Here is a 27,901-nt window from a genome sequence, read left to right as displayed (position 1 = left end):
TCTTCTCTATTTTGCAAGTTGAGAAACTTTATGTTCCGGGATTTTGTTCTTTTTTATTGATATTCATTTTTTAATTTTACTTTTAAAATATTAATTTTCATGTTTTTTATTTATTTAAATTTTAATTTTTATAATGCTATTCCTTAAAATATTAATTTTTATTTTTTCATAAAAGATTTAATTCTTATAATTATTAATTAAGAGATTACTTTTCAAGAAATAAAATTAAAAAAATATAAGGATCAAATCTTAAATGAGTAAGACTATAAGAATTAAAATTTTATTTAATCGAAATAAAAAAATTTGAATGTTGAGAGCAATGATTAATTCATAAACTCTACACCTAGATTATCAAGTACAATAGATTTTACCCAACAATAGCTGAAATGAACTAGAAATATATGGCGCACTGTAATCTATTATGGGAAAAACTATTCTTATGTCACATGACATAAGTTCTCTCTCGTACACACCCTTCGATAACTATGTCACTTTTTTCTTTTCTTTTCTTTTATTTTTTCAGGTGGCGGAGCCCACTAGTTTGTCTCTATGACATGAGATAACTATCTCCTTTAATATGAGATTAATAAAACCCATCTATTATCTATTATATATATAAAGGAAAACCAAAGCAAACCCCCTTTGTGTTCATACTTGAAACCCTCCAAAACGCTGACGTGTCAAATTTTGATTCATCTTAAACTGTGTGTTCACATTGTGTGTTTACACTGTGTGTTCACACACACTTGCTTTAATATTAAAAAAAAATAAAAGAAAAATTTGTCATAATGACATTTTATAAAAAATGAAAATCGAAATGGATGATTAATGACCCACCATCATTGATTGTTGTATTGAGAAATGAAAGGTTTCTAAAAATTGCATTGGAAGATGAAAAGTCTATTAATGATATTTGAAATTATACTACCTAAAAAAAAACTTTTCAGTTCCTCCTCTCTCTCAATTACTCTTTTAAATACCAAATTCCAAAATGGCATCTTTATTTTTCCCAGCGCCTTTCTCAGCTCTGACTCTTCACCCAAACCCCATTCTTTCCTTTCCCTACATCCACTCTCATTCTATTTCTCATTTTCTTGAACATTAGTCACAGAGCCGGTTACCTCTTTCTAGCCAAAGAGGAAGCAAGATGGGGTCTTTAGCAAAGAAGGGATCGGACTGAAAAATTACTTGAAACAGCTTCAACAACACCCTTTGAGAACCAAGGTCCCTCTTCTTCATTATTTACTGCATCTATCTCATTTTTAATTTCCCTTTGCATGGCTTGCTTTCCTTGCTTCTTTTTTTCATCCATTTTCATTGACCCGCTGTTTTGTTAGTCCTAAAAGAGCTACCTTTAATGGTTCACGTTATAGATTGGTTGTAGGTGGTTAGCGACTAGCATCTTGGAAGAATTTATAAGAAACAGTCTAAAGGGTCTAACCTTGCTCGAAAGTTAGAATCTATGGGTCACAAGCCTAAGTGTGCTTTGTGGGAGTGGTATGTAGATCAAGTACAAACTTTCTTAGCATATAATCAATCTCCTCAAAATGTGGAAATAGGATTTTTATAGTTCTTTCTCATTTTATGTTTATGTTTATGTTTCAGGTGTATCAGTGAAAAAAGCAAAAAATGCATAATGGTGGAAAAGGAAAATATCAAGGCTTTATAACGGTGAAAACAATCAATCTACCATGAAACCAATATCATCAGTGAAATTAGGGTTGAGAAGAAGAAGAACAGTTTGTGCGTATATTAGGTGGAAGATGAAGATATGAGTTACCCTCTTTTGGTTTTTCGATTTTGTAGCTTCCCATTTTTTTTATTTGTATATGCACCATGCAATTGTGGCTTCATAATAACCAAAAGGATATATTATAATAGATTCTTTCATTTTCTTATCTATTTTTTAGTTTTTAGTTTTTTTCTCCACCGAACATAATTACTAATATCCTTGGTATATCCAAAAAAATTAATGATTTTTTTTTATTTTTTGTATGACTTTTATGATGTATCCTTTGTTCAGCTTTGTGTTCACACCTAAAGGAATTTGAAATGTTTCCTGTTATAGTAATTTTTTTTTAAAAAAATTACCTTAAAATTTAAAAATTAAATTAAAACTCGACTAAAAAATTAAATTTTAGCAAACACAATTAATTTCCCACTATCTCCTTATTGGTAGTTACAGAAATTAAAAGCTGCGAAAATTTATTGAACCTCATTGGAGAATGGAAAAGTTCTTTTGTATTGAAACTTAGTGGAAGCTGAAGAGTTTTTGAATTTTGAATTTTATAAGTGGGAAAAAAGTTCAGAATCTTTTAGTGGCAAACAATCATAATAATATCTACTATTTTTTGCATTGGTAATTGTTAAACTCATTAATAATAGTAATAATAATATTCCACTTAAACAAGTAGGTTTTAAAAATAAAATTTCTTTTATTAAACTGATTTACTTAAACAAATAGGTTTTAAAAATAAAATTTCTTTTATTAAAATAATTTCTTTTAAATAAAATAAAAATAAAAAAACTAAAGAAAAAGTCAGCCTTCAACATATGCAATTAAAGTCATTGTGTTCTACCAAATGAAAAAACAAGTCATTGTTACGTCGATTTTTAAAGTTAAAGAAAATTAAGATAATAATAAATAATTCATTTGTAAAAATAATAAGATAATATATCTATCTATTATATATTGTTGAGATATATAGTCTCACATTGATTGTGTGGGCAACTAATGTGGCCTTTATAAGGCCTTGGGCACTCCCACCCTTTGAGTTAGCTTTTGGGGTGGTGTATCCCAAAGTTCTTTACATGGTATCAGAGCTTGAGTGACTACAAGGTCACAAGTTCGATCCTCACTGCCTCCCGCTTTAAAGTGGAATTAAAAAAAAAACACAAAAGTTAAACAAAAAATTGGGCATGTGCAATTTTCACGCTTCAAGCCCAAAGGGCTCTTGCGTGAGGGAGCGTGTTTAGATATATAGTCCCACATTGATTGTGTGGGCAACTAATGTGGTCTTTATAAGGCCTTGGGCACTCCCACCCTTTGAGCTAGCTTTTGGGGTGGTGAATCCCAAGGTTCTTTGCATATATATAAAGTAAACCATTTGTTGAAAAGTCTGATGATGTGTCTCACTCTCCTTAAGTCTCACATTTGTGTTCACACTACAAGTCATTTGAAAACTTTCCTTCTTTAGTAAAAGTTTAAATTAAATAAATATTAAATAAAATCAAAATTTGTAAATAAATAAAATGAAAAATTATGTGAACAATTTTTTGTGGCAGACAACTCATTTAATATCCCACTGCTTTCTACATTGAAATTTTCAAATTAATAATAACTCATTGCTTAATGAAATATTTATTTTAAATTTCGAATTTCGTTTAAATTTGAATTTTGAATTTTAAACTTTGTAGTGGTGGAAAAACATTTGGACAATTATTGGTGGCAGACAACTCATTTATTATACCATTACTTTCTACATTGATAATTGTTCTGCGAAAATTTATTGAACCTCATTGAAGAATGAAAAAGTTCTTTTGTATTGAAGCTTAGTGGAAGCTGAAGAATTTTTGAATTTTAAATTTTGAATTTTATAGGTGGGAAAAAAGTTCAGAATCTTTTAGTGGCAAACAATCATAATAATATCTATTACTTTTTGCATTGGTAATTGTTAAGCTCATTAATAATAGTAATAATAATATTCCACTTAAACAAGTAGGTTTTAAAAATAAAATTTCTTTTATTAAAATGATTTCGTTTAAATAAAATAAAAATAAAAAAAAAACTAAAGAAAAAGTAAGCCTTCAACATATGCAATTAAAGTCATTGTTGTCTACCAAATGAAAAAACAAGTCATTGTTACGTCGATTTTTAAAGTTAAAGAAAATTAAAATAATAATAAATAATCTATTTGTAAAAACAATAAGATAATCTATCTATCTATATATATAAAAGGGAAACCCATTTGTTGGAATGTCTGATGATGTGTCACTCTCTCCTTAAGTCTCACATTTGTGTCCACACTACAAGTCATTTGAAAACTTTCCTTCTTTAGTAAAAGTTTAAATTAAATAAATACAAAATAAAAATCGAAATTTGTAAATAAATAAAATGGAAAATTATGTGAACAATTTTTTGTGGCAGACAACTCATTTAATATCTCACTGCTTTCTACATTGAAATTTTAAAATTAATAATAACTCATTGCTTAATGAAATATTTATTTTAAATTTCGAATTCCATTTAAATTTGAATTTTGAATTTTAAACTTTGTAGTGGTGGGAAAACATTTGGACAATTATTGGTGGCAGACAACTCATTTATTATACCATTACTTTCTACATGGGTAATTGTTAACCATATCAATGCTGCATAAAAAAAATAACTTGAGCTTTACATGAAATCAGATTGAATGTTCATTTTTTTTTAAAAAAATAATTTTGTCATTTACGTGTTGGATGGATAATTTTGAAGACGTTTTACTGTTCAGCTTTGAAATTTATATGTTTTTAGGATACTTGATATTTTCTGACTGCGAGTCAAGTTATTCCGTTTTTTCAACTTTTTCCTCTTTCTCACTTATGCTAAAAGTTTTCCTCCATGGAGATGTATAATTTGCAAAATTTTCTAAACAATATTTGAATATTGTAGGATGTTGCAAAGACGCATGGTACTGTGTTGGCATGTACAGATGAAGCAGTTCTTCCTGTCAGTCAAGTGTTTAATGCAATTAGAGAACTTGGGAAGGAAGGGGTTGAACAATACGATCCTATGGTTATAACATCTGCATCATCACGAAGTAATTCTACCGCTCCTTTGATTGCATTTTTTTTTGTATTTTTTTAATAATCTATACTGGTTTTGCCTATAGAACATGTCTTACAGGGTTACTTTGCTTTTTAAATAGAATGAATTTCTAGCAAAAACCATTATTTTATTTTTCTATTGCTTACATCTTGCTCTTGCTCAAATTTCTACTTACCACAAGAAAAAGATGTTTATTACAAATGATGCTTAATTATTCTCTTCTTGAGGGATCTTTTTATCAGCTGCTGTTGTTGGGAGATATGCATGTGTGTGGCTCTAGGCATGTGTTGTGTCATTTCCCTCCCCCTATTTAAAACCTTCAACTTCGTATATCAATTCTCAAATTGTTTCATCGTGTTGAGTCTGCAACTTTGAAAAGCTCTATCTCGAAGCTTCTATTCTACGCTTTTGGCTTTGCTTGAACTTGAAGATCTCATAGTAATGGTTCGTGCCCTCTTCTTCTCCCCTTTTACATTTTTCTTCTTTGTTGTTTTAATCAATCCACTGCTTCATTTCTTTTTAAGATTTCGGGCTTGATCACGATTATTCGAATTTTAGGTTCCTTTGTCTTCTGTGATTCCTAGTTCTATATTTTATTCAGTTCTTCCCTCCCACAAAGCCTTTATTTCTAATTTATTTATAACTTGAGCTTTACATGAAATCAGATTGAATGTTCATTTTTTAAAAAATAATAATAATTTTGTCATTTACGTGTTGGATGGATAATTTTGAAGACGTTTTACTGTTCAGCTTTGAAATTTATATGTTTTTGGGATACTTGATATTTTCTGACTGCGTGTCAGATTATTCCGTTTTTTAAACTTTTTCCTCTTTCTCACTCATATGCTAAAAGTTTTCCTTCATGGAGATGTATAATTTGCAAAATTTTCTAAAAAATATTTGAATATTGTAGGATGCTGCAAAGGCGCATGGTACTGTGTTGGCATGTACAGATGAAACAGTTCTTCCTGTCAGTCAAGTGTTTGCTGCAAAGGCGCATGGTACTGTGTTGGCATGTACAGATGAAGCATTTCTTCCTGTCAGTCAAGTGTTTGATGCAATTAGAGAACTTGGGAAGGAAGGGGTTGAACAATACGATCCTATGGTAATTACATCTGCATCATCACGAAGTAATTCTACCGCTCCTTTGATTGCATTTTTTTTGTATTTTTTTAATAATTTATAATGGTTTTTCCTATAGAACATGTCTTACAGGGTTACTTTGCTTTTTAAATAGAATGAATTTCTAGCAAAAACTATTGTTTTATTTTTCTATTTCTTACATCTTGCTCTTGCTCAAATTTCTACTTACCACAAGAGAAAGATGTTTATTGCAAATGATGTTTAATTATTCTCTTCTTGAGGGATCTTTTTATCAGCTGCTGTTGTTGGGTGATATGCACTTGTGTGGCACTAGGCATGCGCTATGTCATTTCCCTTCCCCTATATAAAACCTTCAACTTCGTATCTCAATTCTCAAATTGTTTCATCATGTTGAGTCTGTAACTTTGAAAAGCTCTATCTCGAAGCTTCTATTCTACGCTTTTCGCTTTGCTTGAACTTGAAGATCCCATATTAATGGTTCGTGCCCTCTTCTTCTCCCTTTTTACATTTTTCTTCTTTGTTTTTGTTAATCAATCCACTGCTTCAATTCTTTTTAAGATTTCGGGCTTGATCACGATTATTCGAATTTTAGGTTCCTTTGTCTTCTGTGATTCCTAGTTCTATATTTTATTCAGTTCTTCCCTCCCACAAAGCCCTTATTTTTAATTTATTTATAACTTGCGCTTTTCATGAAATAAGATTGAATGTTCATTTAAAAAAATAAATAATAATTTTGTCATTAACGTGTTGGATGGATAATTTTGAAGACGTTTTACTGTTCAACTTTGAAATTTATATGTTTTTGGGATACTTGATATTTTCTGACTGCGAGTCAAATTATCCCGTTTTTTCAACTTTTTCCTCTTTCTCACTCATAAGCTAAAATTTTTCCTCCATGGAGATGTATAATTTGCAAAATTTTCTAAACAATATTTGAATATTGTAGGATGCTGCAAAGGCGCATGGTACTGTGTTGGCATGTACAGATGAAGCAGTTCTTCCTGTCAGTCAAGTGTTTGATGCAATTAGAGAACTTGGGAAGGAAGGGGTTGAACAATACGATCCTATGGTTATTACATCTGCATCACCACGAAGTAATTCTACCGCTCCTTTGATTGCATTTTTTTGTATTTTTTTAATAATCTATACTGGTTTTGCCTATAGAGCATGTCTTACAGGGTTACTTTGCTTTTTAAATAGAATGAATTTCTAACAAAAACCATTGTTTTATTTTTCTATTGCTTACATCTTGCTCTTGCTCAAATTTCTACTTACCACAAGAAAAAGATGTTTATTGCAAATGATGCTTAATTATTCTCTTCTTGAGGGATCTTTTCATCAGCTGTTGTTGTTGGGTGATATGCACGTGTGTGGCTCTAGGCATGTGTTGTGTTATTTCCCTTCCCCTATTTAAATCCTTCAACTTCGTATCTCAATTCTCAAATTGTTTCATCGTGTTGAGTCTGCAACTTTGAAAAGCTCTATCTTGAAGCTTCTATTCTACGCTTTTGGCTTTGCTTGAACTTAAAGATCTCATAGTAATGGTTCGTGCCCTATTCTTCTCCCCTTTTACATTTTTCTTCTTTGTTTTTGTTAATCAATCCAATGCTTCAATTCTTTTTAAGATTTCGGGCTTGATCACGATTATTCGAATTTTAGGTTCCTTTGTCTTCTGTGATTCCTAGTTCTATATTTTATTCAGTTATTCCCTCCCACAAAGCCTTTATTTCTAATTTATTTACATGAAATCAGTTTGAATGGTCATTTTTTTGTAAAAAAAATAATTTTATCATTTACGTGTTGGATGGATAATTTTGAAGACGTTTTCCTGTTCAGCTTTGAAATTTATATGTTTTTGGGATACTTGATATTTTCTAACTGCGAGTCAGATTATTCCGTTTTTTCAACTTTTTCCTCTTTCTCACTTATATCCTAAAAGTTTTCCTCCATGGAGATGTATAATTTGCAAAAAAATTTAAACAATATTTGAATATTGTAGGATGCTGCAAAGGCGCATGGTACTGTGTTGGCATGTACAGATGAAGCAGTTCTTCCTGTCAGTCAATTGTTTGATGCAATTAGAGAACTTGGGAAAGAATGGGTTGAACAATACCATCCTATGGTTATTAAATCTGCATCATCATGAAGTAATTCGACCGCTCCTTTGATTGCATTTTTTTTGTATTTTTTTAATAATCTATACTGGTTTTGCCTATAGAACATGTCTTAGAGGGTTACTTTGCTTTTTTAAATAGAATGAATTTCTAGCAAAGACCATTGTTTTATTTTTCTATTGCTTACATCTTGCTCTTGCTCAAATTTCTACTTACCACAAGAAAAAGATGTTTATTGCAAATGATGCTTAATTATTCTCTTCTTGAGGGATCTTTTTATCAGCTGCTGTTGTCGGGTAATTCACAAAAGTTGCATTCAATTGAGTTAATATACAAGTTAGGCTTCTATAGCCTATACATGTTATTTTTAGCTTTAATTAATGCTTTCAGCACAACTGCCTTTTTCGTGGAGTTTGTGTCCAACATTATTGTATAAAGTAAAATGCCAATCGATGATCATGCATAATAATTTATGATACTAATTTTTAATACTTAGTGGGCCTGTGATGGGTATTTCATTCAAGTAGGAAAACGAAGCTTAAACATGTTTCATCTGTTGAGGAAAATTCCAAATTTAGCATGCCATTTTTGGAATCTTCCAATATAATAATCCAGTCTTTTTCAGAAAAATGTATAGATTGGCGCTTCTATTATGCATTGAAAGATCAAATTTTGCTTATATTTTTACTATTTATGTTTTATTTTTTTCCTTATTTTACTTTAGAAAATATGGGAATATTGGTAAGAGAGACTATATAGATCGCTGTTATGCATTGTTTTTACTTGTTAGATGTTGTATAGTCATGAAAGTTTATCTTCGTTGCGTCATTATGAATATAATATTTATAAAACCATGTTCATTCTCTCATATCTGATCTTGTATTTCAATGATACAGATCCAGACATATATTTTCTGTCATCAAACACTGTTTTTTCTTTTTACATTCTGATCCAGTTCTATCATTCCTTTAAACATTTGTCAACCTTAAAATTTATGTTTGTTGGAAGAACATGGACTGAAGATTCAATTTCCATTACAAACACATGATTTTCCATTTTGTGCGTATATGATATTTTATTTTATTGTAGTCAAAGAAACCAATTTTTACCACATATTCTTGTAACATTTAGGTAAGTTGCTAGTGGAATCTTCTTCGGTGGATTTTGTCATTTTAATCTGGCAATCTCTTGATTGTTTTATGGATCAACTGATTCGAGAAATTCTCAGTGTTAAAAGTAGGTGGGATAACTTTTATTCACAAGTCATCTCAGTCTGCTGTGAGCTCAGGTGATAAGGTAATTACAACCTAGATTGTGCCTCAGTGAATTTATATTGTTGTACATGATGTGATTTTTTCCTCATTGTCCTTGCAGGTGATATCTGATCTTGAGAGCAAGTTATTATTGGTAGGGTTTTCCGAAACACAAGTTTTAGAAGGCAAATCTTCTGGGGTGAGTTTCATTATCTGGTATTTGCCTCTGCCATCTTTTATTCATCATTTTCTTCCAATCATTTTTTTAAAATTGTTTTTTCGTGTTTGGTTTATTATAAAATAGAATACAATAGAAACATTTCATAGATGAGTTTTTATTTTCTCATGTTTATAATACAATAAAAAACATGTGATGAGTTGAATAGTAGGCTGACATGAGTTTTAATACCCATTCTAGTGGTATTTGACAATTCTCGGGTTAATTGTTTTTCATTTCTAGCACGATCATTAATTTCAGCTAGATTTTTCTTCTTTTCTTCTTGCTTCACTACCTTCGGGCAAATTTGTCTTCCTGATGACTGAGTTATGGGCCTTGAGTCACCTAAAGTTATTCTTTTCTTATTCACTTAATTAACTTAGTTATAACCATCTTACAAGTTCTAATAATGTATATGTTTTGTGTTGCATATAGATCAAAGCTAAAAATCCTTCATGGAAAATTGGTTCATCTTTTGCAATAAAGAAGGTGGTGAAGAGTTCTCCTAAAGTGCAAATTGATGTCGATTCAGATCTGATTGATGAAGATAGTCTTTTGACTGAAGAAGATTTAAAGAAACCCCAGCTGCCACCTGGTAAAGAGTACTTTTATAGTTTGTCATCAATTAGTAATCTGTGTGATATCAGGCTATTAGCTAACTTGTTTATGCTGTAAGTGATTGTGAAATAGGAAGCACGAGAAAAGCCTGCAAAAATTGCACTTGTGGGAGGGCTGAAGAAGAGGAAAAAGTATTGAAGTTAGGATTGACAGCTGAGCAGATTGATAATCCTCAATCAGCTTGTGGCTTTTGCAATGTACCAGTTTGTTTATGCTTTCTCTGGCTGTGCTGTTCAATAAAAATCATTTTGCTTTCTGTGTATTTTAAGATAGAAAGTTCAAACTTCTAAAATAATTAATAATTTAGATTTGTATACACAGTTTAATAGCTTGACAATTGTTTGGTTATATAGCCTTTTTTTAGTTCAGATGAGTTATAGAAGCATGGGATAATTAAAATAACCACTCCTCCAGTTAATTTCAGATAAATTAAATTTCATGAGATGAAAAAGCTAGTGCTGTAACAGAAATCCTTCCCCTTTTTGTTACGCGTAACTTGTGGATGGAAGAAATGCTAATTTCCTACTAGCGCCATTTCTGTCAATTTAGCTTTGGAAGCTAGGCTGAACTTCTATTTTTTAAATGAGTTCTCTAGATCCAGGTACCAAACCCCACCTAGTGGGAAAAAGACTTTTGTTGTTATTGAAATCCTCCTGCTAGGTAATAGACACAACTTTATTGTATCTTCATATCTTGCCCTTTAAAAAATTAAGTTACTTTATCTTACTGTATTTAGTTATATTGTCAAAGATATATTGAACATTAATTTTCAACAGTAATTCATCATGGATGGAACAAGAATTTCTAATATTGCTTATGTTGCTTTTGTTCTACAGTGTGGACTAGGGGGGATGCTTTCAGATGCAGTACCTGCCCCTACAAGGGACTTCCCCCCTTCAAATTGGGCGAGAAGGTACTTTCTCTCCTTCCCTCTCTTGTGATGTTTGGTGTCATTTCTTTGGTATGGCCTTTCGCATTTGTTAAATAAATCATTCATTATTTTAATGCAGGTAGCACTGTCCAGTAACTTCCTTGATGCAGACATATAATGGATAAAGTTGCAATACGTTGATGGGAATGGTATAATGGAATGTTTAGATAGTATGAGATGTTTATTAGTATGTTAATGCTGGCATAACCATTCGTCCTAGTTGTTTGATGCAATTTTAAGAAAAGCTTGATGAGATATCCAAGTTACTCAGGAGCTGTAATACCTTTGCCTTTCTCTCAATTTTTTGATAAAAAAATCCTCATTTCTCTATTTCTTAAGCTTGTAGACAAAGTGTTGTTGTCATCCGACATATAAATTTCAAATCCAACCAAGCTTTCAATAATGGTGTACTCGAATATTAAGCTAATCCTTAACTATTTCTGGAGGAAAAGGAACAATGCCTCGCAGCCTGTGTATGATGGGTAGAAAGTCTTAAACTAGAGCTTGTGATGATTATTAGAAATCGTGATTCCTAATAATGTAATAGCAGTATAAGTTTTGATTAATTAAAATTTAAATTTCAAATAGACCGGTTTCAAATTTCAAAACTTATGTTTAAACCGTTTACAATTTTGTCCGAATTTCTTGTGTTTAATTGTGATGATTAATATAGACACACAAAAAAAGTTTTCCACACTATTTAACTCTCATTGAAGTAGTTAAAAAAATTTCAACTAATCTAAGATAGAGTTAATATCAACATATGTAGAGCAGTTACAATTTAAATAGATTGAGTTGAATTACAGATACTAGGCCATCTGGTGTAGCCATCATAATTCAATTGTCATAAAGATAATAATAATACTAATTTTATATCTTTAGGGGAGATATAAGCTTGTTAATTACACTATTTCTCTTTTAAGAGATGCGGTAATCACTTTACTCTATTATTTATTTTGAAATATTATATTCTCCTTATCATTAAGTATGTGGAGGGAATTTAATGGTTGCTTTCTAAATATACAGTTGTGTTTAAAATTCAATAAAAGAATTTTTTTTCATTCTTGTAGTTTTGCTGGTTTAATCGAATTAGTTTAATAATTAATAAACCAATAAAGAAATAAATTAATATGTATTACACTTTAGTCATTTCAATGTAAATGAATATTTTTTTTAATTATTTTTTTGTAAATGAATATTTAAGGGCAAATGTTTTTTCATGCAATTGTCAACTTCATTCCAAGTTCCAACTGTTAATATCAACTTGGATTGAATAATAAAGATGATGAAGATATTATTTTATCGAATCATAGAAAGTATCTTGGATATGAATCCTTTCATGTTAAAAAAAATGATATTATCACGTGAGAAATTATAACCATATAAGGGTGAATCAAGAGAAATAAAAATATTAAAATAGGTAGTTACAAAATCATAACCGTTGATTCACCTTGAAGTGATTATGATTTTTTCATATAATCATATCATTTTTTTTAATATGAGGTGATTTATTTCCGATGTGGACACCTGATTCGTCTTAAATAATATTTACATTAAATACATTAGAGAGTCATGCATTTTTTTTAAGAGAGAATTATAATATTTCAAAATAGAGAAACGATAAAAGGCACTTTATCTTTAAGATTTCCTGTATGTATTAAAGTGCAGGTAATCAATTGTAAGATAAAAAATCTTTAAAAGAATTTAATATCATTTGCGTTGAGACTCTTAGTTACTTTAGTACATTACTTTTGGCTACTTTAAGTAGTGTGAAAAAAAAAAACGAGTTCAGTTAACTTTACAAAAAAATAAATAATAAAAGATGAGAAATATGTGTATCATGTTACATGAACATTATACCATATAGAAATATAACATTATGGCATAAACTGCAGAACATGAAACAAAATTTAGAAAGGTTTTATTCACCTCTTTGACAATATAATTATTCATCTGCGAAACATACTTCAAGTCATCCTCTTCTTTAAGAATTTTTGAACAACTTGAGCATCCAGCAAGGTAGTGAACAGCAAACCATGAACCAGAATCACCAACACCTAAGGATGAAAGCATGGACCTATCTGAAACCAGTCCAAATCTATGTCGTTCCGGAGGCAGAAAGAATTCTTTCGCAGCAGTCATGAATTTCAAGTAGAAAGAATGGAAACGCTCAAATTCTTCAAATGAACAGGAATTAAGAACATGATGATTCCTGTCCTTGGAGCCTTCCAAAGGACCACCTTTTACTGAGGTAAACTCCCCAAGCCAAGGAGCTTCACAAAACCCTTTCTCAAAGCTGAGTTCAGTCTTGCACATGTCATCCTCTGATGATTTGGGGAAACAGAAAAGGGTGAAATGATGAATTTATTATTTAAGGTCAAAAATTTCATATTGTCATGCACTTAGATAATACCAGCCACCTTCTGGTTAGTCTTCTCCCTTGATACTGATATTCTATAATTACCTCCACTAAAGCCCATTCCAAGGTGATCCCCTACAAGGAAAAAATCCACATACCTACAGTGACTCACCTTCTGCTGAGGGTTACGACAATTAATACATTCCAAAAAATATATATACGCATAACATAAGTATACAAAAAGAGAAAGGAAGCCTCGGCACAATGGTTGGTGTTGTCGCCACATGACCTGTAGGTGACCGGCTCAAATCATATAATCAGCTCCAAAGTAAGGCTGCTTACTATATACCCACACAAGGCTCAGATCCATTGTCTCATTGATTCAACATGCAATGGCGGAACCAGGAATTTCTATTGGGGGGCTGCGGATCCAGAAAATATTATTTATGCGTCACATTTAGTGATGGGGTTAGGGGGCAAGACTCCCAAAAAGAATTTTTAAAAAAAGTTTTAAATACATTAAAAAACAAAAAATGTTATATCGAACATATATACTTCGTAAATTTCTTTGGACCGTGCAGCCACTCTTACAAACTCTCATTTGCCATGTATAATAGACAATAGAAACACATTTAACTATGCAATTCTAGCTACAAAGTTCCAATTAATCTAGCAGCCATTTTTTTATGGAATAAGCAAACATTTAATCAGATCAACAAATTGATAAAATTTGATAAAATTAATTGGTAAAGAGGGGGGGGGGGGGCTTTTGCTTTCACATTGCCAGAGGACCCAGGGGATGAAAAATACAGAATAAAAAAGATGTCAAGCACCAAAAAATGATGTCATTGCCAGCACCACCTTAACTCCTTGGAGCCTATTGCCTATTATAGCACATATTATGCAGCAAATACCACCTGCTAATGAGAAAGCAAGAATAGATGGCTTTCTTCTGTAGTTTTCCAAAAGTAAGTGGCATGCCAAAATACAACAGCCGGTCTGGCGTTTGGTACAGGAGAAATTTTTATTTGTCCGGGAATTTCAATTTTCAAAAATATAATTTTTACATTCAGTTTATGATAATATCCAAAATTTAAAAAAATTCAGTTTACCAGGAATCCCGAAGAATCCCGCGTACCAAACGCAAGTAAATGTTGAATCCCAAGTTCCCAACCGCAAGTGGCATGCCAAAATACACCAGCCCGCCCCACCCCCTCTTTAAAAAAAAAAATTCCTTCAAATTTTTTTTTAGGGGGGGGATAAAATCCGCCTGTGTCAACATGTGATATCCGGGAGTCACATGGCGACAAGAGTAACTATTGTGGCAAGTCTACTCTACAAATATATCTAACTAATAATAAAGTGAAAATTTTTAGTACATTACCATTATACCATATACTATTACTAATATCATACAAATTATTTCTGAAATAAGCAAATGTTAAATAAGATCAAGGTAGGTAAACATCAAATTCATTGAGGCTACACTTACAGAAGCCAGCAGCAACATTTAGACTCACCGTGCATGCTGAAACCATTAACCGTTCCATTTTTCATCTTATTTTCGGCAAGCAACTTTGGAGTCCATCCACAAAAGTCAACAAGAACTAGAGCCTCATCAGTTGAATCAAGGAATGTTGTGAAATCTTGAGGAGTGTTGAGGGCTTTGAGGGGAAACTCCTCAGGCGCAAGGGACATATAATGATACAATGAAGACAATATATTATTTGCTCTAAGTCTTCCTCTGTACTTGTAAGATACAGAATAATGGAAATAAATTACTGTTATTTCATCAGTAGCAGTAGCACCTATGGAATCAGCTAGCATCTTCTCTGTGTTTCTATGAATAAACATGAGTTTTAAATTGCCAAACTCGTGAGGCTTATCAGCAACCACGAGTGAAACATGCTTCATAAGAGAGCGAGGCTCGCCAGACCCTACGGTTCAAAATTGAAATCAAACACATTAGAACCACAACATCATGTCCCTAGCATAACAAAGCATAGCACAGAATCTTGAATGTGAAAATAAATTCTCCAAATCAAAAGCATAAGTTAAAAAAAAAAAAAGTGTTACAGGGAATGGTGACGAGAAGTAACACGTGTTGATGGAGTCCGATTTGAGATCTGCCAATTGGCACGAAGAAGAGGGAACGATAGATAAGGATGCTATTGCTATTGCTATTGCAACCACTCTCGACGGAGGGATAGGGGCCTTCATTGTTAACTCTTTCAGTTGCAGCTCCGTGAACTGCTCAGCTTCGCGACGGTGCTTTGTGACGGCTACAAATTATATACTCATTGTTTCGGATCCATTATTCCAAACTGAACTAGTTTAGTTTAGTTTTTTTTTTTTTTTTTTTCCAGTAAAATGAACTTTTTTTTTTTTTTTTTTGCGGAATTAAACACACACCACTACACTACACTACACACACCCAACCACTAGGCTAACCCTAGTGGTCTCAGTAAAATGAACTAGTTCAGTTAACCGATGCAGAAATTGTTTTCCTTTTTTTATTTCGATAAAATTCCTTTAATTAAGTTTTTAATTTAAAGTGAGTAACTACTATGCATATTTACATTTTATTTTATTTAAGGGCATGTTTGGTGCATCGTATAGCATAAGGCCTGATAGTATAAGACCTGATAGTATAAGACCTGATTGTATAAGACCTGATTAAATTTTAATACTATCCAGCGTTTGGTATGATATTGTATAAGATAATATCTTCCCATATTTTAAAAATTAATATATTAAAAAAATTTATTTTAATATATAAATGTTGAAATGATATATTAGTTCTTGGGAATTGTACTTGTAAGCAATATTAATACATCAACCCCTTATTAGGCCTAATCCACCACTCCTAGGCCGGATTAAGTTATACATCATTTTGATGTATAAAGGGGTCCTGCTGTATAAGTTTATACTATACGATGGTCACACCAAACAACTGAAAAAGTCATAACGTATAATATAAGCTTATATTATTCGGCCTTATACATCACACCAATCAGGCCTTATACATCACACCAAACAGGCCTTTGTAGTGTAGAAATGGAGATCTCGGGGATTGGTGAACCATCCGCTGAGGAGGTTGATCTCTTGAAGCGTAGTACTGACAAAGCTAAAGAAGTGTTAGGGAAGAAACCGATATCTTATAAGGATACACTCTTACAGTTGAATGGGCTGAAAGTTACGGATGACGTCGAGGAAAGGGATTGGTTTGAGGAGTTGGATGTTCATGGTATGGAGGAGGATGTTCAATCAAATGACCAAGATGATCCTTTCTGTCCTACATACAGATTTTCAAAAGAGCTATATAAGGAGAGTTGCAGGCCTTGGAAGCAAGCTGTGATTATCAAGCTCTTGGGAAAAAAGGTTGGTGTAAAGTTTCTGCTGAACAGACTCTTGAAGATGTGGAATCTGTCGGGGACACATGAGTTCATTGATATGTTGTTTCGTTTTGCGGATTTGAATGTCTACAACTTTGTTTTGGAGGAAGGGCCTTGGATTGTGGCAGACCATTATGTTTCTGTTCAACGGTGGCGGCCATTATTTGATCCTTACGAGGACAACCTTAAAAAATTAGCTGTTTGGATCCGTATTCCGGGGTTACCTATGGAGTTCTATACCTCCCAACATTTGCGGAACATAGGTGATCTATTTGGGAAAACACTGAAGATTGATAGGAACTCTATACGTAAAAGTGATGCTGGTGATGGGGTTGTTACGGAAAGGGCCAAGTTTGCGCGTATTTGCGTAGAAGTAGATCTCAGTAAAGGCTTCTTGTCTAAATTCAATCTCATTAATAAGGTTTATACGGTAGGGTATGAAGGCCTTCACATGATCTGCTTTGCATGTGGTAAGTATGGGCATAGGCGTGACACTTGTTCTTCGGTTTCGGTGTCAACCGATAGTCATTCTCACCAAAAGGATGTTCGTGCAGAGGTTGTTAACAATGGTGTCAGGCGTGAGATGGCAGAAGGTGAAGCTTTTGGTTCTTGGATGATTGTCCAAAGGAGTCAACGGGGAAGGAAGGCAAAAGCTACCATGGAGACTGCCGCAATCAATGCTGCCGCAATCAATGCTACCGCAATCAATGCAGCCGGGAATCAGGGGTCATCCGTTACAACTGGCCAAAGGAGAATTAATGCTCAAGGAATAAATCATTCTGTTTCACGTCCAGCTAAAATCAAGCAGCAGAAACCCGATAATCATGTGGGAATTAAATCGGCTACAATGATTAATGCAAAAAATAACGGTTCTGGAGCTTCAAAGGTGGAGTCTTTAACGGCTGGATCAAGATTTTCAGTTATTTCTGACGAAGTTAATGATAATCATGATGTTAATTATGAGAATATTCAAATCATTAATGATAAGCATGGCCCCTCTAAGGTAACCGCTAGTGCTGATTTGAAAAAGGGTTTAAATAATAAGATTTCGAATTTTCCTCGTGATAAACGTCATCTTTCAGCAGCTATTCTCCCTAGCTCAAATACAGTTACAAATTTGGTGGGACCCTCTATGCCAAATCAAAATCTAAGTGGCCCTGAGCTTATGCCAGTTGTTCAAAAAGGTACTGTTATTCCTCAGGTAGAAGAAAGGATTTTGTCTCGACCACAAGAGGCTACCGTTTCCAAGTCTTCTACTTTGTCGCAAAATGGAAAAAAAAAGAAAGAGTTACGTGATGAAATTAACAGGAATAAAAAGGCAGTTGCCTTATCTATTGTCCCAAAGAGTTTTAAGCAAAGGGCTAAGCCGTTCATTGCTTCGAGCTCGGCAAAAAAAAAATTTCAGCAATGGACATTAATGGCAGAAAGTCTCTTGTTCTCTCTTCTACATCATCTCCTCCACATGTGGTAACTCCCTCAGATTCCGGTAAAAGGGAGGATGGGGTTGATATTTCCATAATAACGCATGACAACAAGAGTCCGGTTACTCTTTCCAGCTCGAAGGATGTTGAGGCTTCGAATGCTAGTTTGAGACCTGCTGATGTACCCTCGGTGATGCGGGATAGTTTTGATCTCCCCAAAGTCTAATGACAGGGTGTTTTTCATCCTTTCTCATTATTTTTTGTGGTTTTTTGATGAGTGTGTGTTTGGAATTGCAGGGGGGCTGGAAAAAAGGGTTTTTCTCCCCTTATTAGGGACTTGTCTCGTCGTTTTAATATTCAAGTTATGGCTTTGCTTGAAACTCGTATCGGAGCTGACCGTGCTCAGAAGGTGGTGAAAGGCTTTGGCTTTCAAAAGCATGTTATGGCTCATCCTCAAGGTTTTTCTGGTGGCCTGTGGGTGTTATGGAATGATAATGAAGCTCAGATTCGGATTTTAGAGTCTCATCGTCAGTTTATCCATTTAAAAATTTTTTGGCGTAATAGGAGGAAGGAGGAAGCTGTTACTTTTGTTTATGCCAGTCTGCGGCGTCTTTAGAGGGTGTCTCTGTGGGATGCTCTAGGAAGGTTACAACAGTAATCCTCGGAGGCTTGGTGCATTTTGGGAGATTTCAATTCTTATTTGCATGCAGCAGAAAAGGAGGGAGGTGGCCCGCCTGATTGGAGGAGTATTTATGATTTCCAAAATTGTATTATGAACTGCAATCTGGAAGACTTGGGTCATCAGGGGCCTACTTTCACTTGGCATAGAGGCAGATTGAAGGAACGTCTTGATAGAGTTTGTGCGAATGAGCAGTGGCAATTGTCCTTTCCTGACAGGGTTGTGACTCATCTTCCCTGCTACTGCTCGGATCATAGACCTCTTCTTCTCTGGGAGGGTCCTTCTCCTCACCATCCTGGAGGGAGCCGTCCATTTAGATTTCTGGCAGCCTGGCTCACTCATGAGGATTTCCCTGGCCTAGTGCAGGAGTGTTGGAATGGGAGTACAGGTTGGGGCACAACTAGTGAAACTTTTCGATCGAATGCTTCTCACTGGCATAGGGAGTGCTTTAGGGAAGATGCCAAGCTTAAGAATAATCTTCAGGCGAGACTAAGGGGTATTGACCGTAGTCTTAGTCACCATCCTTGCCATGCTCTAGAAATTCTGCAGAAAGATCTTTGGCGTCAGTTGAATCTCATTTATATTCGGGAGGATCTTACTTGGTTTCAGCGGTCTAGGGCTAGCTGGTTGAAATATGGTGACCGGAATACGAAATTCTTCCATTCTACTACAGCTGCTAGGAGGAGGAGAAATCGTATTGATGCTCTGAAAAATGATGCTGGTGATTGGATTGGTGATCCCTCTATTCTGATGAATATGACGGTGGAGTATTATCGTAATTTGTTTAAAGAGGATAATACTGCTAGACCTGGGCTTCCAATTAGAGGCTATTTTCCTCACCTTGTGCAAGAGCACAACATTCATATTGGTAGCATTCCTTCGAATGAGGAGATTAGGAGTACAGTTTTTTCCATGGGACCTCACAAAGCTCCAGGGGTGGACGGTCCTCATAGTCTATTTTTCCAATCTCAATGGGATACTGTAGGAAGCTCTGTTTGTGATCTGGTGAAAGATGTGTTTAATAATCCCCAAAAAGTTCGGGATATTAATCAAACTCTTATTTGCCTGATCCCGAAGATAACTTCACCTCAATCCCTTAAAGATTTCCGGCCTATTAGCCTTTGTAATGTTATTTATAAGACTATTACTAAGCTTATTGCTAACCGTTTGAAATTGCAGATGGATAAAATTGTTATGCCTAACCAGTGTAGTTTCATCAAAGGAAGGCAAGGGACAGATAATGTAATTATTGCTCAGGAAATTATTCACTCTATGAGGTCAAAGAAAGGCGCCAAAGGTTGGATGATGATTAAGGTGGATCTGGAGAAAGCTTATGACAGAATTAGCTGGGACTTTCTCCGAGATACTCTTCAGGATGTGGGACTCCCCCCAAATCTCATTAATCTTGTTATGTGGTGTGTTTCTTCTTGTTCGATGAATGTTCTTTGGAATGGTTCTACAACTCAGGAGTTTTTCCCATCCAGCGGGCTTAGACAGGGTGACCCTTTGTCCCCATATTTATTTATTCTTTGTATGGAGCGACTTGGTCATCTCATTTCCCATGCAGTTAGGCAAAAGTGCTGGAAGCCGATCATGTTGAGGAGAAATGCTCCTCCCATTTCTCACCTCTTTTTTGCGGATGATCTTATTCTTTGTGCGGATGCATCCTTTGATCAGGCCCAAACCATTTCCAAGGTGCTAGATGATTTTTGTCTTTCTTCTGGGCAAAAGGTTAACCATGAAAAAACAAAAATTCTCTTCTCCCACAATGTGAATCATATTTTGGCAGAGGAACTTAGTGGTGAGTTGGGCTTCTCAAGGACGGTGGATCTTGGAAAGTATTTGGGTATTCCTCTTCATCATCGCAGAGTTGGGAGGGCGGCTTTCAGTCATATCCTCGATCGAGTTCAATCTAGGATTAATGCCTGGAACCACACCAGTCTTTCTCTAGCAGGAAGAATTACACTTTCGAAAGTTGTTCTCTCAGCTATTCCAGCCTACACAATGCAAGTTTCTGTTGTTCCTCTCGGAATCTGCAATGATATTGAGAAACATATTAGGAGGTTTTTGTGGGGTTCTAATAGAGCATATACTCGTCCTCATCTGGTTGCGTGAGATCAGTTGTGCATGGATAAAGATCATGGAGGGCTGGGTCTGAAGAAAATGAAGGAAGTTAACAGGGCTTTTATTACGAAAATTGGTTATGGGATCCTTTCTAATCCAGACGCGCTTTGGGCTAGAGTTTTAAAGAGCAAGTATAAAGTTCAGTCTGATTTGGTTCCTAATATTTCTGCTACTCGGAATAGCTCCTCTCTTTGGAAAGCAATTGTTTCGTCTTGGCCTGTGATATTACAGCATTCCATAATTTTGCTAGGTAATGGAAATTCTACTCATTTTTGGGATGACCCGTGGGTTCCGGGTTGTGGTGCACTCTCATCCTATGCTGCTATTTCTGATCCCTCTCAGATAAATCATCAGCTAATGGTCTCTGATCTTGTCTCATCCTCCGGAAGTTGGATGTGGGGGGCTTTCCAACATAGTCTTCCCGATCACGTCAATGCTCGTATTAATAACATCCTTCCTCCTTCGGATGTTAATGGTCATGACCGAATTTTGTGGACAAGGACATCTGATGGGAGTTTTTCGCTGAAGTCCGCTTATATGGCCATATCCAGGGGTGACGAGGAATCTACCAATTTACCTTGGAATCGCGTTTGGCAGTGGCATGGACCTGAACGGATTCGTACGTTCCTTTGGCTGTTGTTAGGAGATAAAATTTTGACAAATGAAAGGCGTTGCAGACGGCACATGGCGGGTTCAGATATATGTCATCTGTGCAATTGTTTTACGGAAACTTCCTTACATGCGGTTAGAGATTGTATTGCAGCAAAAAAAGTGTGGGAGATTGCAGTTAAGCGAGAGGCTTGGGAGGATTTTTTCTCTCTTAATCTTCAGCAATGGGTGTTGTCCAATATCTCTGAGGATCGTAATTGGTCCAATTTGCCATCATGGCCTCTTCTGTTTGGTATCATTTCCTGTTTCATTTGGCAAGCTAGGAATAAGAAAATTTTTCAGGGATCTTCTGTTCCTGCTTATGGCACTTTTAGAGCTGCTATGGTCTATGGTGAAGATTTTTCTTGGTCAGAAAACACGCTTCGAGTTGCTGGTCTTGAGACTAACTCGAATAAAGAGAAATTAGTTTCTTGGGTTTTTCCTTCGGACCCTTGGGTTAAGCTCAATGTGGATGGGTCAAGTATGAATAATGGAGAAGCTTCTGCTTGTGGGGGTGTATTTAGGAATGCTAGTGGAAGGTGGCTTGTTGGCTTTTGTAAAAATCTTGGCTGTGGTAATGTTTTGTTAGCAGAACTTTGGGGTTGTCTCCTTGGGCTTGAGATTGCATGGAGGAAAGGTTTCCGTTTTGTCTGGCTTGAAGGTGATTCCTTAGTAGCCCAGTTTTTCATAAGAGAAGGGTGCAGCTCTCATCATCCAGCCTCTAACTTGGTCTTGCGCATAAGGAATATGCTGGATTGGAATTGGAGGGTTAGAATTTCCTATATTCACAGGGAAGGGAATGGGGTTGCCGATTGGATGGCCTCTTTTGCTTACTCCTTTGATTGGTCTTTACAAGAGTTTGACTCGCCTCCTTCTGGTTGTCGTGACAAACTTGAAAGGGACTATGTAGGAGTAGTTTGGTCTAGGAGGTGTTCCTAGTTTCTTTTTTTGTTTTTCTGTTTCCTGTTTGCTTTTCAAAAAAAAAAAGTGCATGTTTGTATTCTCTCTCTTTTTAGCTACAAAATACTTATAAATAAGTATAAGTTAAGCCAAACAGATTTTGAGAAAAATTCTTATAACGAAAAATTCTTTTTTTGTAATGAAAAAAAAAAACTGAAAACTAAAAGCTCTTAGGAGGAGTTTTTTTTTAAACTCTTATCTGTTTTTCTTGAATCATGTGTTTTTTTTAATATGAAGAGAGATAAAAATATAGAGAAATAATTTTCTTGAAATATGTGTTTTTAAGTAATTTTTAAGCTAAAATTTTTATATAATTTCCAAACAGCTTTTAGCTTCTTTTTTAAAGCTCTTTTTTTTTAACTTAAAAATAAGAGTATCCAAACAGGTTCAAAGTTATGTCATTTTAAGTGAGAGAAAGAGTTAGATAAAGAAGGAGAGAGTGAACAAAAATTTAAAAATGTGGGTCTCACCTCTTTGTGAGAGTGAAATGATATAATTTGTGTTATTTAAAATGACAAATATTTTTTCCTTTATTTTAAATTTATTAACTTTGGATTCGCTTTTTCTACGGTGAACGTAAATAATTTATTTACATTGAGCTCAAAACGATATCATTTTGAGGTGGAAGTAAGATATTTTTATAATCATAATTTATTTCAGGATTATAATACTTTTTTCGTTATAATTTTTTAATTTTTCAACCAAAATTAATATCATTTTAGGAACTTTATCTACATTCACGCGCGTATAAAGTATAAACATTAAAATCATTAACTTTTTGACTTCCTATTCTGTGCGAAAGGTGTTAGAGCTCTGCTCATTTCTCTTCGTAACTGTAACCCTCCTGTCTTGGCGCCGCAACCTCTCAATTACTAAGCTTCAAAATCCTCTTCGCATATCTCTCTTCTCTCCACCCTCCGCCGCCGCCGCCGCCGCCATGCCTGGTGATGGCTCACGCGATTTGGAGTGGCCGGCAAAGCGCGTCAGAGACACTTTCATTAAGTTCTTCGAAGATAAGAATCATGTTTACTGGAAGTCTAGTCCTGTCGTGCCCTTCAATGATCCAACCCTTCTCTTTGCTAACGCTGGTATGCTTCTCATATCCTTAATTCCCTCTCTGTTTTGTCACTGAATGAATGGAATATACGAATTTTTTTTTGAAATTATTTTTCATTTCTGTTTCATTTGTGTAAATTGAAATAGGTTTTTGTTTGAGATGTGTAATTTGTTTTTTGTTTTTTTTAAGTTGAGAAGTGAATCTGAACACTGACGGATAGTTAAATTGTTATAGATATTTTGTATTGGTAATAATAATATTATATTGTTATTTAGTTTTTGTATTTGAAAATACATATGTGGCGTTCACTGTTAAGGTTTCATTGTGATGTGACAGGGATGAACCAGTACAAGCCAATCTTCTTGGGAACTGCGGATCCTAGCACTGCCTTGAGCAAACTATCTCGTGCTTGCAATACCCAAAAGTGCATTCGAGCTGGTGGTAAACACAATGATCTTGATGACGTAGGAAAAGATACCTACCATCACACCTTCTTCGAAATGCTGGGTAATTGGTCGTTTGGTGATTACTTTAAAGAAGAAGCCATTAGCTGGGCATGGGAACTTCTAACGAAAGTATGTTTTTTTCAGTTGGATTTTCTTATCTTGCTTCTTGAATTATGAGCCCTTTTGTTATGGACATAGGTATAGTTTGGTTAAATCACGTTGCAAAGTGCTTTGTGCTAGAGAATGATATCTTAGCACTAGCAGGTAGCTAGTAAGTGACTGAAGCTACCCCTCCTGGGCTATATAGGTTGGTTCTTCTATGCTACTAGGTTTTTGTGGTGCTTAACTGGCATCTGGCATATTGTGGCAAGTTGCCCTTCTGGTGTTCAGACCTCATTAAGAGTAACATTTTTTATTTAGTAATTGCACCATCACTGTCACTAATACCACCATTTCCACTCCATCAACTGCTCCATTCCTTCCATAACTGCATTTGGTTTTGTTTGAGGAAGAACAATCTTATGTAACTAAATATGATATGGGAGTTTGTTAGTGGTCAATCATCATTAGCAGTCTTCACATTGTGAATCCCAATTGATTGTCATGTTCACTTGCTAATTGTGAATAAATTAATAATTTCATCCAAAGAAAAAATTGATTAGAATGTTCAATTCAATTTGGATCCCCCAGCTAAAATCTTGTGAGAAGTTGATGGTTATTTCATTCCTCAAGTTATATAAGTCATGATTATATCTCTTGTAAATTTACATTATTTACTTCTTTATTGTGCTGCAGGTTTTTAAATTACCATCGGATCGCATTTATGCCACATATTTTGGTGGTGATGAGAAGTCTGGTCTTGCCCCTGATAATGAGGCTAGAGATATATGGCTAAAGTTTTTGCCTCCTGGACGTGTGCTTCCTTTTGGTTGTAAAGTATGCTTCTATATTTTCTCTTAAAAATGTAGAATGGAATATTTTGATTAGACTTGCAAAATATATCCAATATTATAGCACACTGTATATGTAATATTTTGATAATATACTTTGTAATTTCTATGTTCAGCAAGATTATTGTAACTACAAGCCATGTGTACTGTCTTTGTTTTAATTTGTATTAAAGATGGTTGCATTTTATACTGATACTAGACCCTAAATATACCTAGATGAATGTTATTGCACAAAAAGCTTGTTTCTGTTCTGGTTATCTAGTAATAAATTATTTTTCATTCTTAACGGGCATTTTAGTTACCCTATAAGGAAATAATATAAGCCATTTTAGCTGTTCACTTGTGCAATTCGATGCCATATTTATTGCATACTGTGATAAGGATGTGACTGCTGGTAGTTATGAATGATTGATAAATGAAATTGTGGTGTCAATTTACAGTCTTTTTAAGCTGCTAGTGCTGGGATCATTTCATTGTTCTTAAAAAAAAACACTTAAAAAATGCAAATGGAATGTTTTTAATTATGAGAATCATAGGACATGCAAAATGTATTTAATAGTATACTGTAAATTTTGTCTGGACTTGATCTTTATTTCTAACTAGCTGTATATCTTTGGATAGGACAATTTCTGGGAGATGGGTGATACTGGTCCTTGTGGACCTTGCACTGAAATACATTTTGACAGAATTGGTAACCGTGAAGCTGCATCACTGGTTAATAATGATGATCCTACCTGCACTGAGATATGGAACCTTGTCTTTATTCAGGTATTACAATGATTTACTGAGTATCTTACTGCCCTTCTTTTTTTCCCCATTCATGTACTTGATAAATTGGTATGAGAATCCAGCCAGCTTGCCAACTTTTTATATCCCAATGAAATCTGTATCTAATATGTTTCTGTTTCTTTATCTCATAACAGTTCAATAGGGAAGCTGATGGCTCTCTTAAACCTTTGCCTGCAAAGCATGTTGATACAGGCTTGGGTTTGGAACGATTGACCTCTATACTGCAGAACAAAATGAGCAATTATGACACTGATGTCTTCTTGCCTATCTTTGATGCTATTCAGCTGGTATGTTGGTAAAGGCATTATTAGGTTTAATTATATTTCCTGTATGTTCTTGGAACAGTAATAATATTTAGTCCTGAATTTTTTATATTTGAATTGAAATTCTTGTAATATAGTGTCACTCATCACTCTTCTATAAGGGAGTGCCTGTACATATGGTAGGGAGAGGAGAGAGGATTTTCAAATTTGTCCGCACCAGCAATTACCTTTTCACATAAAGAAGTTTAAGTGACATGCTTAAACATATAACTCTTGCAAGTTCATTAAAATTGAAATAAACGAGGAATTTCATGTTGACTGGAATTTGGGTAGAGTGTGGAGCTGTTACTAGTGTAATCTTCATTGGTCATAGTGCTTTTTTCCCCTGTTTTCTGGCTTTTTCCCATGAATATAAACATATAGTTCGCTGTAGGTCGAACCAGATTAAATTCCTTTTTTTTTCCTGTTTGTGCACCTTGTTAAATCTAGGTCTGTTGGACAAACTAACTTTTGTATTCCCTCGAGTTGCCTCTTCTGATATCTTTATACCTTTTGACAACTCCTTAACTTTAAGTATATTTTTTCGGCCCTTAAGAGAATCTCCATAAAGTAAATTATGAATTCTACTTGCTATTGTTGAATACTTGTTCTTTCAGAGTTGTTAGCTGTCTATATATGCAGTTGACGTACAACACTCTTCATGAGCCATGGTGTAACACTCTTCATGAGCCATGGTGTGGATTTCTACGTGCTTTTTTCAAATCCTGTGATTGGATGTTTGAGCTCTTGTTGAGAAATAATGTTTTGCTGTATTTTTTTTTTAAATTTTTTTTTGGTTCAGCACTCTGATTTAATGTTCGTGACTATGAACTGCTTGATAATTATATTGATAATTAATTTGTTTTCCTGTAACCCATTTGCAGGCAACAGGTGCTCGGCCATATTCTGGGAAGTCGGACCAGATGATGTAGATAAAGTTGACATGGCATACAGGGTTGTTGCAGATCACATCAGAACCCTGTCATTTGCAATTGCTGATGGGTCTCGTCCTGGTAGGATATTGTAGGAAATATATTTATTCACATTTTTTTCCCTTTACAATTTACAAATCTCAACTTCTAGTGTCATAGTTTGCTGTCTTTTTTCCCCATGTATCGAGGGAGGCCTGTTCTTCAGAGACAGGGTTGTACCCTGTTGGTGGCTGCACCCCTTAACCCATTTATTAAGGCTTTTGACTTTTATATTTTTATTATTTGCCTGTTATTTCAAAGTTGATTTACTTGTTTAAAAAAATTTCACATTATTATGAGTCATCTGATAGGCAATTTCTGGTATATATAAATTAATGAATATACATTCTGTTTGTAATTTTTTCCCCTCATTTTTTTCTGAATCCAGGCTTGTAAGTGTTGTGGTGAATGTGATGGGTGATGTTTTCACCGAGCTAAAACAACAGGAAGTCCACATTAGGAACATAATTGAAGAGGAGGAGGAAAGTTTTGGTAGAACCTTAATTAAGGTGAGGATAGTCTCGTTTCATCAAGACTTCTTTATGGTTATTACTTATCAGTCTCCTTGACATAATGACAGCCATCCTTCGGATTAGTTTTGTTTCTTGTGAATTCGATGATTTATCATCGCTTTATGGATAGTTTTTGTGGTTTTCTTTTACTTATATGCCCAAGAATAAAAAAATCTGACTGTTTTTACTTCTCCAGGGGATCAAGTTTGAGTACAGCTGTAGCAATACTGACTGTTGAAGC

The 27,901-nt window shown here is 34.5% G+C and overlaps 2 protein-coding genes and 1 pseudogene across 3 annotated transcripts; 2 read left to right on the top strand and 1 right to left on the bottom strand.

The window, feature by feature from the left end:
• The first annotated feature begins 1,462 nt into the window (after window positions 1-1,462).
• On the top strand, window positions 1,463-11,165 carry LOC133288414 (anamorsin homolog; annotated as a pseudogene).
• A 1,674-nt stretch (window positions 11,166-12,839) lies between these two features.
• Window positions 12,840-15,678, bottom strand: LOC133288425 (uncharacterized). 2 transcript variants are annotated; one of them, XM_061486177.1, is made up of 4 exons: window positions 15,483-15,678; window positions 14,927-15,343; window positions 13,461-13,541; window positions 12,840-13,371 (listed from the first exon to the last, which is right to left on the bottom strand). In XM_061486177.1, the coding sequence occupies exons 2-4, from the start codon at window positions 15,318-15,320 to the stop codon at window positions 12,902-12,904; spliced, it is 945 nt and encodes a 314-aa protein (XP_061342161.1). In that variant the 5' UTR covers window positions 15,321-15,343; window positions 15,483-15,678; the 3' UTR covers window positions 12,840-12,901. The 2 variants fall into 2 exon arrangements, 1 of the variants encoding a protein (XP_061342161.1); XR_009748362.1 differs by having other exon boundaries at window positions 12,840-13,828.
• A 785-nt stretch (window positions 15,679-16,463) lies between these two features.
• LOC133288413 (uncharacterized) lies at window positions 16,464-18,838 on the top strand. The gene is made up of 2 exons (XM_061486167.1): window positions 16,464-18,169; window positions 18,520-18,838. Exons 1-2 carry the CDS (start codon window positions 16,464-16,466, stop codon window positions 18,836-18,838), a joined length of 2,025 nt encoding a protein of 674 aa, XP_061342151.1.
• The last annotated feature ends 9,063 nt before the right edge of the window (window positions 18,839-27,901 follow it).

Source organism: Gastrolobium bilobum, unplaced genomic scaffold, assembly GCF_033153095.1.
Source record: "Gastrolobium bilobum isolate Gb01-03AN ecotype WA unplaced genomic scaffold, APGP_CSIRO_Gbil_v1 utg1578, whole genome shotgun sequence".
Lineage (NCBI taxonomy): Eukaryota > Viridiplantae > Streptophyta > Magnoliopsida > Fabales > Fabaceae > Gastrolobium > Gastrolobium bilobum.
This window is presented reverse-complemented; position numbering and strand designations above follow the sequence as displayed.

What these genes read in the sequence shown, in the direction of transcription:
- LOC133288425 (XM_061486177.1), bottom strand. Translation starts at nt 15,320, where the DNA reads ATGAAGCATGTTTCACTCGTGGTTGCTGATAAGCCTCACGAGTTTGGC. An exon ending in TAATGGTTTCAGCATGCACG is followed by an intron (nt 13,542 to 14,926) that starts GTGAGTCTAAAT and finishes TTTTCCTTGTAG; the next exon opens with GGGATCACCTTGGAATGGGC. An exon ending in GACTAACCAGAAGGTGGCTG is followed by an intron (nt 13,372 to 13,460) that starts GTATTATCTAAG and finishes CCAAATCATCAG; the next exon opens with AGGATGACATGTGCAAGACT.
- LOC133288413 (XM_061486167.1), top strand. Translation starts at nt 16,464, where the DNA reads ATGGAGATCTCGGGGATTGGTGAACCATCCGCTGAGGAGGTTGATCTC. An exon ending in TTTAAGCAAAGGGCTAAGCC is followed by an intron (nt 18,170 to 18,519) that starts GTTCATTGCTTC and finishes TTGGAATTGCAG; the next exon opens with GGGGGCTGGAAAAAAGGGTT.